General features: G+C 38.8%; 1 protein-coding gene across 1 annotated transcript in view; it reads left to right on the forward strand.

The window, feature by feature from the left end:
- SGCG (sarcoglycan gamma) overlaps positions 1–20,799 on the forward strand; it is a 188,902-nt gene that overhangs the window by 96,851 nt on the left and 71,252 nt on the right. The window contains exon 3 of the mRNA XM_007942518.2: positions 13,578–13,665. Coding sequence (XP_007940709.1) covers positions 13,578–13,665 — 88 coding nt within the window. The remainder of the gene's footprint in view (positions 1–13,577; positions 13,666–20,799) is intronic.

Below are 20,799 nucleotides of genomic sequence, written 5' to 3' on the forward strand. Positions count from 1 at the left end.
GCTTTAAAAAAAAAAAAAAAAAAAAAAAAAAGCATTATCCCATGTTACTTTAGTTTTGCATATTTCACTGTACATAAATTATATTTCAATAAAATGTATTTAAAAAATCAGGAAGGTGTGCATCACAGTTTTATCCTTTCACCATACTTATTCAATCTGTATGCTGAGCAAATGATCTGAGAAGCTGGACTATATGAAGAAGAATGTGGCATCAGAATTGGAGGAAGACTCATTAACAACCTGCAATATGCAGATGACACATCTTTGCTTGCTAAAAGTGAAGATGACTTAAAGCACTTACTGGTGAAGATCAAAAACTACAGTCTTCAGTGTGGATTACACCTCTGCATAAAGAAAACAAAAATCCTCACAACCAATAAGCAACATTATGATAAATGGAAAAAAGATTGAAGTCAGGGTTTCATTTTACTTGGATCCACAATCAATACCTATGGAAGTACCAGTCAAGAAATCAGACATTGTATTGCACTGGGCAAATCTGCTACAAAAGACCTCTTTAAAGTATTAAGGAGCAAAGATGTCACTTTGAAGACTAAAGTGGGCGTAACCCAAGCCCTGGTATTGTCAGTCTCCTCATACGCATGTGAAAGCTGACCAATGAATAAGGAAGAGCAAAGAACAATAGATGCCTTTGAATTGTGGTGTTGGTTCAGAACAGTGAAAATATCATGGACTGCCAGAAGAATGAATGTCCTGGAAGAAGTGCAGCCAGAATGCTCCTTAGAAGCAAGAATGGCCAGATGTCCTCTCACCTACTTTGGTCATGTGGTCAGAAGGGACCAGTCCCTGGAGAAGGATATCATGCATGGTAAAGAAGAGGGTCAGTGAAAAAGAAGACCCTTAAGAAGATGGATTGACAGGGGCTGCAATGATGGGCTCAGGCATAGAAAGGGTTATGAGGATGGTGCAGGACTGGGCTGTTGTTATGTGCCGTCAACTGTGCCGTTGTGTTAGTTTGTACATAGTGTCACTATGAGTCGAATCTGAGTCGACAACATCAACCACAACAATTATTGTCCTTTTTTTTTAATGATCAATCTGGTTGCAGATTTATCCATTTTAATGCTCATTCAGAAGAATCAGCTTTTGGTTCCTTGATTTTGTCTGTTACTTTTATGTTTTCTATTTTGTTGATTTTTGCTGTTATCTTTATTATTTCCTTTTTTTTTTTAATTTTTAGTTTGATTTGTTCTTCTTCTTCTACTTTACCAAGGAGGAAATTGAAGTCATTGGTTTGAGACTTTTCTCCTTTTGTTATATAAACAGTTACTCTTATAAGTGTCCCTTTCAGCACTGCCTTAACTACATCCCACAAAATTTGATAAGTTGACTTTTTATTTTGATTCATTCAAAATACTTTCTCTCTTTTTTTTTTAAATTGTGTTTTAGGTGCAAATTTACAGAGCAGAATTTGTTTTACATTCAACAGTTCATGTACATTTGGTTTCACTCCCCAATTACCATCTTCAACCCTAACCCACTCTCCTCCTCTCCCTTCCCAGTAACCACGGCCCCCTGCCCCGTGCCCTTCTCAGTTATGCACTCCTATCTGTTCAGCTTTTCCTCCATGTGAATGTTGCCCCTCTGGTGCCCCATGGCTGATTGCTCCAAGCAATGTATCTCCATACAATAGATGGGTGAATTGTCCTGGGTTCAGTGTTCTGCATGCAAGTCTTATTTATTGTTGGGCTGAGAGCCAGCCCTTGGGAGTGACTTTTATCCCAGACCCTAAGTATATCCCAAGGCCATAGTCTTGGGGGTCCCACCAGACTCCATCTGACCGGTAATTCTGGTCATTACTGTGTTTTTGGATTTTGTTCCATGTTTTTCCTCTCACCGTACCCAGGATCTCCAGTTTTGATCCTTTCCCGAGTGGTTGGCATTGGTAGTCAGGAACCCTCTAATTCTTCTGGTCTCAAGGCCCATCATGTCCTAGGATTGATTACTTCCAGATATCCTTTTTTTTTTTTGCACTCTTCTTTGCTTCTGACAATAGGAGACCATTAGCTGCATCTTAGATGGCCTCTTGAAAGCGTTTAAGACCCCAGTTGCTACTCACCCACATAGGTTGTGGAACAAGATTTTAATGTATTTTATTGTGCCAATTCAGTATTGTGTCCCCCAGTACTATAGTCCTGAGTTAGCAGATCTGTTGGATCTCTCTCCCACAGTGTCTAGCTGTCTATAAGGGATTGCTCTATGTCTGTCTTCTGTTGCTTCTGTAATGACTGCAGGTACTTTGTACCACTAGTATCTGAGCAAGATTAGCCTCAGCTGAATCTATCATTGGTCTAGATTATATTCCTGTTTACTGACCCCTATCTGGTCTTCTCAGTTGTCTATGTATTTATCTGTAGCCTGGTGTTTGGTGTCAATGATAATGCAGTGTGGTGGATGTACTGGTATTAATCTTTGTCGTCTGTATCTTATGTGCACAATTCAGTGTCCTCCCTTTCCCCAATGTTATCATGCTGCTCACAGACTCTTTCCATACCCTATCTCCCCTTACCCAACTCAGTGTGTCTCCCCCAACTAGTCCGAAATTTTCCCCTCCCCTTCTCTCCCATTCAAAACCTACAAAATGAGTTGCCTTCCCTGAGAAAACCTTTCCTTTACTTTTTACTTTAAAAAAATAATGGGCTTATACAATATTTGTCCTTCTGCGATTGACTTATTTCACTCAGTAGAATGTCCTCCAGGTTCATCTACATTGTGAGATGATTCACATATTCTTCATTGTTCTTTAATGTAGCATAGTACTCCATTGTGTGAATGTACCATAGTTTGGTTATCCATTCATCTGTTGATTGGCATTTAGGTTGTTTCCTTCCATCTCTTTGCTATAGTGAATTGTGCTGCAATGAACATGGGTGTGCATATGTCTTGTCCTCTCTCTCACCTCTTTAGGACACATTCCTAGTAATGGAATTGCTGGTTCAACTGGTATTTCTATGATCAGTTTCTTAAGTAAACACCATACCATTTGCCCCAATGGTTGTACCATTTTGCAGTCCCACCAGCAGTGTATGAGACTTCTAATCTCTCCGCAGCCTCACCAGCATTTGTTATTTTCTGTCCTGTTGAACTTTGCTATTATTGTTGGGGTGACATGATATATCATCTCTGTTTTGATTTGCATCTCTCTAACGGCTAATATTCGTGAGCAATTCCTCACGCGTTTGTTGGCCACCAGCATATTGTCTTTAATGAAGAGTCTGTTCAAGTCTCTTGCCCATTTTTGAATTGGGTTGTTTGTCTTTTTGATGTTGAGGTGTTGAAGTTTTTTATGGATTTTGGAGAGAAGTCCTTTGTCAGATATGTCATAAGCAAATATCTTTATCTGTAAGTTCTCTTTTTACCCTTTTGGCAAACTCCTTCAATGTGCATAAGGATTTAATTTTTAAAAGGTCCCAGGCATCTAGCTTCTCTTCCACCTCCTGTGCATTCTGGATTATGCTTGATGGTCTGTTTATGCCATAATTGGTGACCCTAGATTTGTCCCTATTTTCTCTTTGATGAACTGAATAGTTTTGGGGTTTACATTTAATCCTTTGATCCAGCTTTGAGTTTGTTTTTGTGTATGGCGTGAGGTATGGATCTTGTTTCATTTTTCTGCAAGTAGATAATCCAATTTTGCTACCACTATTTGTTAAAGAAGCTATCTCTTCCCCATTTAATGGATTTGTCCTTTGTCAAAGATCAGCTGTTCATAGATGGATGGGTCTATTTCTGGGTTTTCATTTCTGTTCCATTGGTCTATCTGTCTATCATTGTACCAATACCATGCTGTTTTGACTACTGTGGCTATACAGTAGGTTTTAATATCTGCAAATGTGTGACCTCCCACTTTGTTCTTCTTCAGTAGTGCTCTGCTTATCCAAGGTCTCTTTCCTTTACATACGAAGTTAGTAATTGATTTTTCCATATCCTTAAAAAAATTTGTGTGGTGTCTGGATTGGGATTGCATTAAATGTGTAGATTGCTTTGGGTAGTATTGACCTTTTCACAATATTCAGTCTTCCTATCCAAGAGCATGGCAGTTTCTTCCATTTATGTAGATCTCTTGTAGTTTCTGGTAGTAATGCTTTGTAGTTTTCTTTGTATAATCTTTTATGTTTCTGGTAAGATTTATTCCTAGATAGTTTATCTTTTTGGTAGCAATTGTAAATGGTAGTTTCCCTTATTTCTTTTTCAGATGACTCTTTGTTGATGTAGGGGAATCCAATTGATTTTTGTATGTTGACCTTGTATGCTGCCACTTTGCTGAACTTCTCTATTAGTTCCTATAGTTTTTTTGCTAAGTCTCTTAGGTTTTCTATGTATAGGATCATGTCATCTGTAAATAGATAGCTTTACTTCACTTCCTCTTTGCCAATTTGTATACCTTTTATTTCTCTATCTTGCCTTATTGCCCAGGCTAGGACTTCCAATACAATGTTAAATAGAAGTGGTGATAGAGGGCATCCTTGTCTGGTTCCCATTTGTAAGGGAAATGCTTTGAGTCTTTCTCCATTAACAATAATATTGGCCATTGACTTTGCATATATGTCCTTTATTATGTTGAGGAATTTCCCTTCTATCCCTATTTTGCTGAGAGTTTTGAATAGGAACAGGTGTTAGATTTTATCAGATGCCTTTTTTGTGTTGATTGATATGATCATATAGTTCTTTTGTTTTGTTTATGTGGTGGATTACATTCATTGTTTTTCTGCATTCCAGGTAAGAATCCCACTTGGTCAGGATATATATATATATATATATATATATATATATATATGTTTTTGGATTCTGTTGGCTAGGAGTTTGTTGAAGATTTTTTGCATCTATGTACATGAGGGATATTGGTCTACAGTTTTCCTTTTTAGTGGTGTCTTTCCCTGGTTTTGGTATCAGTGTTATGCTTGCTTCATAAAATGAGTTTGGAAGTATTCCATCTTTTTCTATGTTCTGGAATCACTTGAGTAGTATAGGTGTCAACTTCTTCCTGAATGTTTGGTAAAATTCCCCAGTGAAGCCACCAGGACCGGGACTTTTTCTTGTGGGAAGTTTTTTTATGACTTGTTCCATTTCTTCTTTTGTAATGGGTCTGTTCAAGCATTCTGTCTGTGACTGGGATAGTTTAGGTAGGTCTTGTGTCTCTAGAAACTTGGCCATCTCTTCTAGGTTCTCAAATCTGTCGGAGTACAGTTCTTCATAATATTCTATCAGTATCTTTTTTATTTCAGTTTGTTCTGTTGTGATGTCATCTTTTTCACTTACTATTCTTGTTATTTGCATCTTCTCTTTCTTTTCTTTTGTTAGATTTGCCAATGGTTTGTCAATTTTGTTAATCTTTTCAAAGAACCAGCTTCTTGTTTTGATTTTCTCTATTTTTTTTTTGTTTGTTTTTTGTTTTCTGTTTTGTTTATTTCTGCTCTGATCTTTATTATTTCCTTATTTCTAGATACTGTATGTTTCTTTTGTTGCTTTTTTTCTAATTGTTGGAGTTGTTGAATTAGAGTGTTGATTTTGTTTCTTTCCTCTTTTTTGATGTGTGCATTTATTGCTATAAATTGACCTCTGAGTACTGCTTTCACTGTGTCCCATAGGTTTTGGTCAGATGTATTTTCATTCTCATTTGTTTCTAGAATTTTTCTATTTAACTCTTTATTTTTTCTATTATCCAGTAGTTTTTTAGCAGTGTATTATTCAACTTCCACATGTTTGATGCTTTTCCCTTGATCTTCCTATTATTAATTTCTAATTTTATATCATTGTGGTCTGAGAAGATGCTTTGTAGCATTTCAATGTTTTTTAATTTATTGAGGCTTGTTTTATGTCCTAACATATGATCTATTCTGGAGAATGATCCATGTGCACTGGAAAAGAATGTAAATTATGCTTTTGTTGGGTGGACTGTTCTGTGTGTCTGTGAGGTAGAGTTGGCTGATTGTGTTGTTGAGTTCTTCTGTATCTTTACTGAGTTTTTTTCTAGTTGATCTGTCCCTCCTTGAAAGTGGTGTGTTAAAGTCTCCTACTGCTATTGTAGAGTTGTCTGTTTTCCTTTTCAATTCAATTAATATTTGCTTCATCTATTTTGGAGCACTTTCACTGGGTGCATAGATATATAGTAATTATATATTATAGTAATGTCTTCTTGGTCAATTGACCCTTTCAGCATCATATAGTGACTGTCTTTGTCCTTTACACTGTTTTTCACCTTAAAGTCTATTTTATGAGAAATTAATATTGCCATTCCTGCTGTTTTTTGGTTACTGTTGGTTTGGTATATTTTCCCCCACCCCTTAACTTTTAATTTGTTTTTAACTTTGTGTCTAAGGTGGGTCTCTTGTAGGCAGTTTATTAATGTGTCTTCTTTTCTTATCCAATCTGCCACTCCCTTCTCTTAACTGGTACATTTAATCCATCCACATTGAGTGTAATTAGTGACAGGTATGAATTGATTGTTGTCATTCTATTGTGTTTTTTGTTGTGTTGTTGGAGATTTCCTTGGTCCAAATACTTCTTTTTGTGCTAAGTTCATTTTGTTATCAAGTGTTTTGTCTCTTTTCTTCTTTCTTGTTGGTTTTTTGCTTACTAAGCCCATATTTCTGGGTTTGCTTTCCTTCTTTCTGGGTTTGCTTAGGAGGATTGTTCATTTTCTCTGTGGTTACTTTGGAGTGAATTTTTGTGTCTATATTTTTGGAGCAGTCTGTTCTGTGAGGACATTATCCTGTTTTCCTCTCCATTTGGAAGTTTTTTACCTAAGACTTTTATTCCTTCTATTTCATTTGTTGCTGGTGTCGTGTGCAGATTGACTCCCTTGTTGTTATATATATATATATATATATATATATATATATACACACACACACACACACACACACAATGTTTTGTGGGCTTATCTTGAACATCTATTTCTGATTTCTTCTAGTGTGGCTGTCACTTATCCTGATTTTGTCGATCTCTGTTGTGGGTTCTCTATCGGAAGGACTTCCTTAAGCGTTTCTTGCAGGGTTGGTCTGATTTTTCACAAAATCCCTTAATTTCTGCTTGTCTGAGAATGTCTTGATTTTGCCCTCATATTTGATGGGCAATTTGGCTGGATATAGAATTCTTGGCTGGAAGTTTTTTCCTTCCATGTTTTATATATGCCATCCCATTGCCTTCTTGCCTGCATGGTTTCTGCTGAATAATCAGAACTCAGCCTAATTGCTTGTTGTAGGTAACTTTTATTTTTTCCCAGGCAGCTAACAAGATTCTTTCTTTGTCTGGTTTGGGAGAGTTTGATTATGATATGTCTTGGTGACTGTCTCTTGGGATCTATTCTGTATGGGGTTTGTTGAGCTACTTAGACAAATATCTTTTCTTCCTTCATGATATGGGGGAAATTTTCTGTTAGCAAGTCTTCCATAATTTTCTCAGTGTTTCTTTCTCCCCCCCCCCCCGCCTCTTCTTGTTCTGGTATTCCAATGAAGTGTATGTTGTTTGTTTTCATGTCATCCCATATAACTCTTTGGCTCTCTTCATTTTTCTTAAGTCTTTGTTCTGATTTTTCTTCATACAGGCTGGTGTCCAGGGATTTATCTTCTTGTTGGGAAATGTGTTCTTCAGCCAGTTGTAGCCTATTCTTCTGTGCTTCCACTGTGTTGTATAATTCTGTAATTTTTAGTATTCATCTTCTGGATTTCTAACTGCTGTTTTTGTATGCGTTCTGATTGTGTATTAATCTTGTTATTTTGTTCTTGAATGGTTTTCTTGACTTCTTCTGTCTGTGTTCTCCTTGGTTCGGTTTGAGGTTTCTTAAACTCTTGTATGAGTCGGGGCCGACTCGACAGCACATAACAAGAACAACAACAACAAACTCTTGTAGAGTTCTATAAACATATCTTCTAAATTCATTTTTGGATAATTCTATTGCCTCCTCTTCCTCCATGGTCAATGAGTTTTTTGTTTGGGACTTTATTTATCATTTCTTATCCTGTTTTTTTGTTTGTTTGTTTGTTTGTTTGTTTTTTGAGGTTGCCTGTTGTTTCTGAGACATTTTGAAGTTGTTGTCTTTAGCTGTTAGTTATGTATTGATTTGTTTTGCTTTGATTTTATGTTTAAATATTTTTGCAAGGGTAGAGCTGTTATATTTTATTTATTTATTTTGGGTTGTTAATTCAGGTGTTCTGGGTTGCTCTGTAGTTTTCTTTGTGTTGATGGGATCACTGTGGGAAATGTGGATGCATGTCTCTGTTCATCATGAAGGAGATTTAGAGTTGGGACAAGCAGGTGTCGTGGTGGCTTAATGTGGTTCTTCTATTGGGTGAGGCAGGGGAATAGGGGAAAAAGGAGGAAGAAAAGAAAAAAAAAATGTGCCGGTAGTATGTCCCTGCTTTCCCCATTTCCATGGTTACTGCTGGTTCCAGAGATTTGTTTAGAGTCTGCTTGGGTTGGCTGCCAATGATGACATGTTATTGTCACTCACAGACCCACGGGTCAAACTTGGTAAAGACCAATGGTGCCCACTTGGGCCAGAAAACTGCAAAAACCCTGCACTCCAGACCCCTCTGTGCTAAAAGGCTGTCCTGGGAGGGCTGGATCCCAGCCTTGTGTTGTGAGCTTGTCCCAGGGCCTCCCTTCTTATGGCATGTTTCCTGCTTTCTCCCTTTCTGTCCCCAACTCTGTAGTGACCTGAGCCAGAGGGGTTTCTGCTCTATTTCTCAGAAATGTTGTCCACTTACTCAGCTCTGTGCCCAAGGTTATCATCAGAAGCTGCTGTTGTGGGTGGTCTGAGTCCCCAAAGCCACCGCTGGCCCCCCAGTGTTCCTGTTCTATTGTTTAGAGAGTTTTTCGTTTCTCCATCTCACAGTTTCATGTGCCATAGGGCAGGTTCATCTATTTTGTTTTTCCCAGCTGTTTACCCTCCTCCTCCTTTTTTTTTTTTCCTCCTTCTCCATGAAATCTAACCTTCTCTAACTTAGTGAGCTGTTGAATCCCTGCTTCAGACTGGTGCACCTAGTTTTTTAGACATTAAGATGCTAGAGGGAATAAACATGTGGGCTACAGGTATGATGCCATCTTCCCAAAACCTCAAGATACTTTCTAATTTCTCTTTTGAATTTTCTTTGATGCATGGAAAATTTAGAAATGTGTTGTTAATTGCAAAATATTTAGGTATTATGTAGGTTTCTATGTGTCACTGTTGTCTAAGTCAATTAGAAACACACTTTGGTCAAATAACATACTTTGTATGGTTTGGATCCTTTTAAATTTATTGAGATTCATTTAACAGCCAATAATATGACCTATTTTGGGAAACATCCCATATACACTTGAAAATAATTTGTATTCAGCCATTGTTGGGTGGAGAATTCTATAAAAGGTAATTTGACCAAGTTGATTGACAAAACCAAACACCCATTGCCGCTGAGTTGATTACAACTCATAGTGACCCCCACTGGGTTTCCAAGGCTGTAAATCTTTACAGAAATAGATAACCTCATCTTTTTCCCATAGAGCAGCTGGTGAATTTGAACCACCAACCTTCTGGTTAGCACTCAAATGCCTTACATAGTGTGCCGGTAGTGCTTTTCAAGTCTTCTATGTCCTGGTTTACTAATGGATTTACCTGTTGTAGAAATTTATGTAAGTGGGATCAGACAATATTTGTCCTTTTGTTTTTGGCTTACTCGTTTCACTTAGCATAAAATTTTAAAAGTTTCTTTCCAATGGGCATTTCGGTTATTTCCACTTTTTGAGTATTGTGAATAATGCAGTGAGCACTGGTCTACATGTGTCTATTTTAGCTGCTTCTTTCAGTACTTTTGGGTACAAAATCCAGTGTATTTCTAGTTTATACTGTAATCCTGGAGTCCTGGTAGTGCCGTGGTGCTGTGGTGCCATGATTAAATGTTCAGCTGTTAACAGAAAGGTCAGTGGTTTGAACCCAGCAGTGGCTCCACCAGAGAAAGATGTGGCAGAATGATAATTCTGTGTTTTTAACTTTTTGAGGAAGCACCTAACTATTTGCCATAGTAGCTATCCTATTTTACATTCCTATCAGCAATGTATGAGTATTCTGAGATTTCCAAATCCTCTCCAACACTTGTTCTTATCTACTTTTTTAAAAAAAGCCAATTTATGGGTTAAAGTGATATCTAATTGTGGCTTTTATCTGTATTTCCTTAAGGACTAATGAGGTTGAGCAAATATTTAACTTTTGCAACCCCTACAGTGAAAAGCACAAAGAGAAAAGAATAGCTGTAGCTGTTGAGTCAGGTAACCAAATGTGAATTGCAGAATTACTACACTACTGAGTAGTGTAGGCATGGAAGTGGAACTCACAGCTCTACCCTGAATCCTACCCTCCAAGAGAATGGTAGGAAAGAACATGGAATTTTGCATATAAAGACTATTCCAGTTATAGAACTGTCACTAGCTTATGACTTTGAGTGAGCTGCAGTTTCATCTCTGTGAATTCAATTTCCTCATTTAAATACTAAGTATCAAGGTACCTACTTCATAGTATGGAGACTGAAATGAAAAGATGGATGATAAAATAACTGTTAAATTGCTTATTCTTATTATAATCATGCTGTTTATTTTCTGACAATTTTTTTTAATAAAACATTAAGATCACATCATTGGATAAAAATATAAGATGCTGATAGATCATCTGCTTCCACAAAGCAAATTAGAGACTTTTTGATGTTCTAGGTAGAGTTCCAGTGGGCTCTTGAAATTTATTTCCTTCTGAAAAAGCACATTATTCCCTACAACTTTGGAAAATATTTGCTTTCCTATAAGTAAACTGAAAACCTGAATCCAACAACCAAACTGTTGAATTCCTTTTGAAGAAAATTATTTACAAAAGAAATTTATATGCTTTTAAAGACACTTTATCTTCAGACAATTATTTGACAAAACCTAGGCATTATCCAACAACTTTTTAAACTTATTTTGAACTTAGGAGAAGCCTTTAAATTTTGATAAATAAATAATGTGGTATTTCTTTGGAATTACCAAAGGATGTAGAAATATCAGAATGGTCATACATTGCTGATTGTTGTTGTTGTTGTTGTTAAGTGCCGTCAAGTCGTTTCCGACTCATAGCGACCCCATGCACAGCAGAACGAAACACTGCCCGATCCCGCACCAGCCCCACAATCCCTGCTATACTCGAGCCCATCATCGCAGCCACTGTATCAATCCATCTCGTTGAAGGCCTCCCCCTCTTTCGTCGACCCTCCACCCTACCAAGCATGACATCCTTCTCCAGGGAATGGTCCCTTCTTACAACATGACCAAAATAGGTGAGACGAAGTCTGGCCATTCTTGCTTCCAAGGAGCATTCTGGCTGCACTTCCTCCAGGACAGATCTGTTAGTTCTTTTAGCAGTCCACGGTACTTTCAGCATTCTTCGCCAGCACCACAACTCAAAAGCATCAACTCTTCTTCGGTCTTCCCTATTCATTGTCCAGCTCTCACATGCATACAAGGTGATTGGAAATATCATGGCTTGTGTCAGGCGCACCTTAGTCCTCAAGGAGATATCCTTGCTCCTCAGCACTTGAAACAGTTCCTTCGCAGTTGACTTTCCCAATGCTACACGACGTCTAATGTCCTGACTGCTGCTTCCGTTGGCATCGATTGTAGAACCAAGCAATGTGAATTCCTTGACAACCTCAATCTTCTCTCCATTGATTGTGATGCTGCTCATTGGTCCAGTTGTGAGGATTTTTGTTTTCTTTATGTTGAGATGTAATCCATACTGCAGACTGTATTCTTCAACCTTCATCAGTAGGTGCCTTAAGTCATCCTCACTTTCAGCAAGCAGAGTTGTATCGTCTGCATATCTCAGGTTGTTAATGATTCTTCCTCCAATCCTGATACCACGTTTTTCTTCATATAGTCCAGCTTCTCGGATTATTTGCTCAGCATATAGATTGAATAAGTGTGGAGAAAGAATACAACCCTGACGCACTCCCTTCTTGATTTTAAACCATGTAGTGTCCCCTTGTTCTGTTCGAACGACAGCCTCCTGGTCAAGGTACAGATTCCTCATGAGTACAATCAAGTGCTCAGGGATTCCCATTCTTCTCAATGTTATCCATCATTTGTCATGATCCACACAATCAAATGCCTTTGCATAGTCAATAAAACACAAGTAAACATCTTTCTGGTATTCTTTGCCTTGAGCCAAGATCCATCTGACAACAGCTATGATATCCCTTGTTCCACGTCCTCTTCTGAATCCGGCTTGAACCTCTGGTTCCTTGCTGATAGGAATGTAAAATAGGACAGCTACTGTGGAAATAATGTGGTAGAAGAGATAACATCTCAGATTTATCTTAAAATAGGTATGGCCTGGACTTAAATAACAAAATTGAAATTTCAGTTAATTTTTACAAGACAAAATGCATTGATTAGAACTTAAAAGTATTAAACAATCCAGAAATGGAAAGTGAGAATGGTTTCAAAATTCGAAGAATGTGATCAATGTTACTGAACTGTACATGGAGAAACTGTTGAATTTGTGTATGTTTTGCTGTGTATATTCTCAACAATGACAATAAAATAAGAATTTTAGAAAAGAATACTTAAGTGCCTTCACTTTCACCTTGAGAACTGACTTGGTGCATCGTAACCAGTCTGCACAGGTACTATAAATCCACAGGATTATTATAGTTTATGGTGGAGTTTATTAATAATGTTCACTTCTTTAACAAAGATGTCACCTTGAAGATTAAGGCGTGCCTAACCCAAGCCATGGTATTTTCATTTGCCTCATATGCATGTGAAAGCTGGACAACAAATAAGGAAGACCACAGAAAACTTGATGCCTTTGAATTGTGGTGTTAGTGAAGAATACTAATACCATGGACTGCCAGAGGAACAAACAAACCTGTCCTGGATGAAGTGCAGCCGGAATGTTCCTTAGGAGCAAGAATGGCCAGTCTTCCTCTTACCTACTTTGATCATATTGTCAGAAGGGATCATTCCCTGGGGAAGGATATCATGCTTGGCAAAGTAGAACCAAAACCAAACTAAACTCACTGCTGTTGAGTTGGTTCCAACTTATAGCGACACCTCCTCGGGTTCCAAGGCAGTATCTCTATGGAAGTAGATCGTCTGGTCTTCCTTCTGAGGAGTGGCTGGTGGCTTTGAACCTCCAGCCTTCTGGTTAGCAGTCAAATGACTTAGGCACTACACCACCAGAGCTCCCTGGCAAAGTAGATGGTCAGCTAAAAAGGGGAAGACTCTCAATGAGTTGGATTGACACAGTGTCTACAGCAGTGCCTTCAAGCACAGCAAGGATAGTAGGGATGGTGCGGGTCCAAGCAGCATTTCCTTCTGTTGTACATAGGGTTGGTATGAGTTGCACCCAACTCAATGGCCCCTAACCATAACAACAACACTCTTTAACATGATATTATCCCAGAGTTTTTATAGTTTTACTCGCAAATATACAGGATCACATGTTCTGCAACTCTGGAGAAATTAGTTTATAAAAATTCTAAGTTTATGTACAAATATAAAAATATACTCATTTTAAGTAATATGTATTTTGTTAAATCTTTCTGCTTTAGGACTCCTCTCTGCTTCTCCAGTCAACTCAGAATGTGACTGTGAATGCCCGCAACTCTGAAGGGGAGGTCACAGGCAGATTAAAAGTGGGTGAGTCACATTTAATCAAGATGCTTTGCACATGTGGCTTCCATAAATAGTTGTGCTTAGTGAATACATTTTGTCTTCCTTCTAAATAAGTCAGAGTTTTTTATGATCAAGAGAGTATGAATTTTCTAAATATCACACTGCGTTGACTTTGGAGAATAGTTACTACCACAGGGGGCAGTCTAGAATATTTCAGGTAAAGTTCCTTTGGTTCCAGGACATACAGGACCATCCAAGTCAACACAAGAAACAAAAATGTTTATTCCCAGGATGCAGAGAAATCTCCCAGAGACTAAAATAAAGGGACTGAAGTGTACTTGACCTCAAGATAGATGCTAGAGACTGGCAGCCAAAGGTGTACATTCACTCTCATTCTCTCTCATTCTCTCCCTCTGCTCCCTCTTTCTCATCCTTTCTTCCTCTACTCTACTCTCCTTTTCAGTTTATTTTCCTCCTATTCACTTACACATGCATGTTATAGTATGTAATAATGTGGTTATAGGTGTACCTATTCAGACTCTAGGAGCTCTGGTAGCATAGTGCCTAAGGCACTTGACTGCTAACCAGAAGGCTGGTGGTTCAAACCCACCAGCCACTCCTCAGAAAGTTGGGCAATCTACTTCCATAGTGATACTGCCTCGGAAAGCCAAGGAGGAGTTGCTATGAGTCAGGTCCGACTCGATAGCACATAACAACAACAACATTTGGACTCTACATGATCTATTTGACCTCACTGTTCTTCATCTGTTGGCTAGTGTTCCCAACACCAATAACTCTAGTCTTCAATTACGCAAATTCTAAATTCACAACAAAATACTCTAATTAGCTCCACTCATGTTGTCAACGAGTTGCCCATAAGTCAAGTATAGACACCCTTCCAATCAGCTAAGGTCTATGGACTCTAACAGGTGACCAGAAGAAACTAAAATGTCATATACATTTCTTGTATAGTGAGGAGAAAGATTAGAAAGAGAGTAGAGATGAAATAAAACAGCACACTAGCTGATAAAACGAATCTGCCTGTATTCTCTACACAGTCAACACTCCAGATTTTCTGGATCTAGGAAATTGGATGGTCCTTCTGATTATGGAAGAATAGTTGAGAGTTGCCCTGCCAACACAACTGGTGTCAGTATTTAAAAAAAAAAAAAAAAAACAAACAGAATAATGTTACATAGGAAACTACAGCCCTATTGTGGTAGTTAAAGTTGTGTATCAACTTGGCTAGGTCATGGTTCTGAGTGGCTTGGCAGCTGGATGTAATTATTCCCCATGATGAGAATGTAATGACCTCCATGGTGGCATTTGCTGTGAGACATTAATCAGTGGAAGGGTAGTTGCCTTCGGGCTGTGGCCTGCTTCCAGTGCATATTGAGAAGCTTTGAGAAAGGTCTACAGCTTTTTGGCACATTTTGCACCTGCATTTGGCTGAGTCTTCATCCCTAGTTCCTGGACTTGAACCAGATTGTGCTGTTTTACCTGCGAATTGTGGATTCATCAGCCTCAGCAGCCAGCAGCCAGCAGCTGCATGAGTTAGGTGATGCCTACAGCTCCAGTGGGCCTGGAACAAGAGGTAGAGCTGAAGCCCAAGGTTAAGGGGCATTCACCCAGCTCCTAGAGCCAGCACTCTAAATTCTGACTTCTAGCCTCCTCAACTGTAAAAGAACAAATTCCCATTTGTGAAAGCCATCCACTTGTGGTATTTCTGTTATAGCAGCATTAGAGAGCCAAGACACCTATGTTAATCTGATGATGCCTGTTTATTATACTAACACAAGATATTCCATATTTTATGTTCTGTTAATCTTTATAATTTACTGCAAAAATCTAGCTGCACTTCTTTTTCTTAGAAGTTCTGTTTAATCGATAAGTCGAGTAAAATTCTCAGTGAATTTAAAGATGAACCTTAGTATATCCAGCAGACCGTTTCCTGAAACTTGTCTAAATCGAACATTTTCTTGATGAATAATACAGTATTTGATTTATCTTTACCATTCTTTCTTAAAATTGTTGAGTATACCTTTTAAATGTTTGAGTTTTTGTCCATTGTCTTCCATTCATTTAAGAAACATTACTGAATATCTATGTGTTGTCATCACCACCCGTCTGTGAGTTTGTCATACTGTAGTGGCATGTGTGATACTGGAAGCTAAATGGCGCCAGGGTCACCCACAGTAGACAGGTTTCAGTGGAGCTTCCAGTGGATACTGCTAAAGGGCCAAAGAGGCAGTATCTTCCTACCTCCTGTAATTATACAAGAGGAAGACAGAATCACCATTAGCAGCCCAAGGCCTGTTCTTATGAAGCCAAACATGCCACCACCCTCCAGCCATCTTACTAACCTTGTCACCAACCGTTCCTCCCACAGCACCCACCACCTCTTTGCTGGGTTCAATAATACACTGCAGTGGCCACATGGAACTCACAGATTATGGGGTTTTTAGGGAAGCAACAGGCTACAGTTCAAGTTCAGGAACACACTCAGTTTCTCTCAGCCAGCCGTCTCAGCAGCTGGCCATCTCTCTCAACAGCCAGCTGTCTCTCTCTGCAGGCCATTTCTCTCAGTCTCTCTCAGTAGTACCTCTCTCTCTCAGCAGTTCATGTCTCTCTCATCTCTCGGCAGCGTGTCTCTCTCACATCTCTCTCAGCAAGCCCGTCTCTCAGCGGTAGTCAGAAAGACTATTCTTCCTCTCTGTCTCTAAGAGGGCTCAGTTTAAGCCCAGCAGAGTGGCAAAACCAACCAATCCCACTACCAGAATTCCACATACCTGAGAAAGAGAGATAACAAACTTCCCAGAAAATTGTTTCATGCTGCTTTCAACAGAAATACCCTAGGTGGATAACTTTAATAATCAGAAGCTACTTAGTTTCTCATGCCAAATTTTCCACCGTGGAGTTTACAAAGATTATGGCTAGAAAAGCCATTGTTGTTGTTGTTATGTGCTGTCAAATCGGACCCAACTCATAGTGATCCCTCCTTGGGTTTCTGAGGCGGTATCACTATGGAAGTAGATTGCCCAACCTTCCTTCTGAGGAGTGGCTAGTGGGTTTGAACCGCCAGCCTTCTGGTTAGCAGTCAAGTGCCTTAGACACCATGCTACCAGAGCTCCTAGAAAAGCCATACTACGTAATTTATTACACTGCAGATACCAACAGAACATTGCCAGATGCAGTGCTGGAAGATGAGCCCCTCAGGTTGGTAATCACCCAAAATATAACTAGGGAATAGCTGCCTCCTCAAAGTAGAGTCAACTTTAATGACACAGATGGAGTTAAGCATTTAGGATCTTCTTTTCCTGGTGCTGCACAACTCAAAATAAGAAGCACCAACTACAAGCATCCATTAGTAATTAGAATATGGAATGTATGAAGTGTGAATCAAGCAAAAATGGAAGTCATCAAAAATAAAATATAACGCTTGAAGATCCCTAGGTATTATGAGCTGAAATTGACTGGTCTTGGTAATTTTTAATCTGACAATCATATAGTCTCCCATGTTGGGAATGACAGATTGAAATGGTATTAGGTTAATGGTCAAAAAGAATATTTCAAGATCTATGTTAAAGTACAATGCTGTCAATGGTATATTACTATATATACAACTATAAGGAAGGTCAGTTACTACCACTATTATTAAAATGTATGCACCAACCACAACACAAATGCCAAAGTTGAAGAAATTGAAGATTTTTATGAATTGCTGCAATCTGAAATTGACCAACTATGCACTCAGGATGCACTGGTAATCACTAGTGTTTGGAGTGCAAAGGTTGGAAGGAAAACAGGATCAATTGTTGGAAAATAGGCCTTGGTGATAGGAACAGTCCCAGAGATTGCATGATAGACAAAGACTTATTCATTGGGGAAAAATTTTTTCTGCAACTCAATTGCTGATTACACACATGGATCTCAAGGCCTGAATTATACAGGAATCAGATCAACTATATCTGTGTAAGGAGCTGATGAAAAACTTTAATATGATCAGTCAAGACCAAGCCAGGAACAGATTTGCAAATTGCTCATATGCACCTTCAAATTGAAGCTGGAGAAAATCCAAACAAGTCCAAGAGAGCTTGGAATGCATCCCACCTGAATTTAGGGACCATTTCAAGAACAGATTTGATGCACTGAACACTAAAGACCAAACCCAGAAGAATTTTGGGATGACATTAAAGACATCATATGTGAAGAAATGAAAAAGTCATTAAAAAGACAAAGAAAGAAAAGATCAAAATGGATGTCAGAAGACACTCCAAAAATTGCTTTTATTAAGCACAGAGTAGTTGTATTGGGTACCTAGTGCCGCTCTGACAAGAATATACCACAAATGGATGGCTTTAACAAGCAGGAGTTTATTCTCTTACGATTTGGAGGCTTTAAGTCCCAGTTCAAAGCGCCAAGCTCTAGGGGCTGGATGAATGCCCCTCAACCTTGGGCTTCAGTTCTGCCTCCTGCTCCCAGCCCACTGAAGCTGGAGGCTTTGCTTCACTCAGACAGTGACTGGCTGCTGAGACTAAAAAGCCCAAGGTTGACAAGTAAAAAGGCACAGTCTCAATGTTACCAAACTACATGGCAGGCCATTAATTCAATCCATTGAAAGTCCCAAGGTTGGCAGAGCATGACAGGCTGCTGAACAATGACATGGCTACGTGCAGGGTTCAAACTGCCATAAGCTAGAGACTGTTCCCCAAGGCTTCTCCTTATATATAGGAAGCAGACCACATCCCTAAGGCAGCTACTCACCTGTTCACAGTAGATTCCACCATGAAGTGATTACCAGTTTCATCATGGGGAATACATCCAGCTGCCCAGCCACTCAACCAGGCCCAGCCATGACACACAAACTTAACTACCACAGTAGCTAAAGGGAACAGAAGAAATGATGAAGAGCTGAACAGAAGATTTCAAAAGGCAGTTCTAGAAAACAAGGTAAATTATTACAATTGTCAAAAATAAACAACTCAGAACACCATTAACAGATTGTTATGTAGGCTTAATAAATGACTTTATTACCAAGTAAATCAGTGCACTGATTAATTAAGATTTCTAAAGTGCTGTGCATACAATTTTATCAGGAAGTTTGCACAAAAACATTTGATTTGATGACAATTATGTTAGAAATGTAAATCATATAAGAGAAAAGTAAGGAGCCCTGGTGGCATAGTGGGTAAGGCATTTGGCTGCTAACCAGAAGATCAGCAGTTCGAACCCACCAATCACTCTGCAGAAGAAAGATGGGGCAATCTACTTCCGTAAAGATTTACAGCCTCAGAAACCCAATGGGGGCTGCTATGATTTGGAATCTACTATGAGTTGGAATCGACTCAATGGCAGTGAGTTTGGTTTTTTTTTTTTTTAAGGGATAAGTATATGTTCGAACATTATAAATAATAGAAAAATAGAAACGTTGCTAAGACAATCATGAGATCAGTAAGCCATGATTACAAGACCTCTGGAGTATTGGAAACAGGACATGTTCATCAATCTTTGTTTTCTGAAAGAATAAGTTTTAAGTGTTTCAGTGAGCTTAAATGCAAGACAAGACAAACTGCTTCTAAAGGTTAGTTATTATTTAGGGCACAGCTATAGGCTTTAAAATAGCATATTTCAGGATATACAGTACACAGGTTTCTAACATTTAATAACATGACCTTTTGTGGGTAAGAGGAATCTCTGTTTTCATACACAAAACTTATCGTTTTATTTCACACAATGAAATGTGCGATGATCTGGAATTAGAAAAACAAAAAGGGAAATACACACTTGGTACTTCTGAAGCTGAAAGAACTGAAGAAATAAATTCAAGTCTCAAGTTGCAATATTGAAGGATTCTACGGGCAAAGATTGAATGACATAGAAAACATCAAAATAAGATGGAAGGAATACAAAGAGTCACAGTAACAACTGTTTACTCTGTGTACCAACATGTTAGAAAGTAGAAAGAATCAAGAGTCACCAGTACTGAAGGAAGAAGTTCAAGCTGCACTAAAGGTACTGCAAGAAACAAGGCTCCAGGAATTGACAAAATACCAAATGAGATCCTTCAGCAAACAGATGTAAGACTGAAAGCTCTTCCTGATCTCTTGGGAAAGAGCTACCTGGCCGATAAACTGAAAGAGATTCATATTAATGCCTATTACTAAGAAAGGCAGTCAAAGAGAATGCAGAAGTTACCACATAATGTCATTTATATCACATGCTAGCCAAATTTTGCCTCATATAATTCAAAATGGCTACAGCAATACATTGACAGGACACTACCAGAAGTTCATGCCAGATTTTGAAGAAAACATGGAACGAGTGATATCACTGCTGATGTCAGATGGATCTTGGCCAAAAGCAGAGAATACCAGAAAGATGTTAACCTATGTTTTATTGACTACCCAAAGGTAATCAACTGCATGGCTCATAACAAATTTTGAAAACATTACAAAGAATGGGAATTTCAGAACAACTAATTGTGTACCACCAAGAGGCAGGAAGTGGGAGAAAGAGAAGCCAGAGGAGCACAGGCCAAGCAGCAGCAGGGATCTCAGGTAAGGGGAGGACACAGGCCCCACACCCAAGAGGCAGGAAGCGGAGAAGTTTCGAACAGCTAAGGGAGACAAACTTGTCTGTCAGTTTGTCGTACTGTGGTGGCTTGTGTGTTGCTAATGAGGCTTGAGGTTGTGCCACCAGTGTTTCAAATGCCAGCAGGGTTGCACATAGTGCACAGGTTTCAGTGAAGCTTACAGACTGAGACAGACTAAGAAAAGGGAAGAGGCCATTCACTTCCAAAAGAACTGGCCAGGGAAAATCTTATTAATAGCAGAGAAACACTGTCTGATATATTACTGTGCAGCTTTATGAATAGCCAGGAAATATTGTCTGATACAGTGCAGGAAGATGAACCCCATAGGTCAGAAGGCTCTCAAAACGCGACTTGGAAAGAGCTGCATCATCAGAGTAGAACCAGCCTTACTGCATGGATGAAGTGAAGCTTTTGAGACCGCCATTTGCTGACGTTTCCTGACTCAGATTGAGGAAAAATAGCTGCAAACATCCATTAACAATTGGAACATGGAATGTACAAAGTATGAATCTAGGAAAATTGGAAGTTGTCAAAAATGAAATGGAAGACATAAAGATTGATATCCT

The sequence above is a fragment of the Orycteropus afer genome, unplaced genomic scaffold, assembly GCF_000298275.1.
Source record: "Orycteropus afer afer isolate SDZICR_OR568_19922 unplaced genomic scaffold, OryAfe1.0 scaffold00092, whole genome shotgun sequence".
NCBI classification, from domain to species: Eukaryota; Metazoa; Chordata; class Mammalia; order Tubulidentata; family Orycteropodidae; genus Orycteropus; species Orycteropus afer.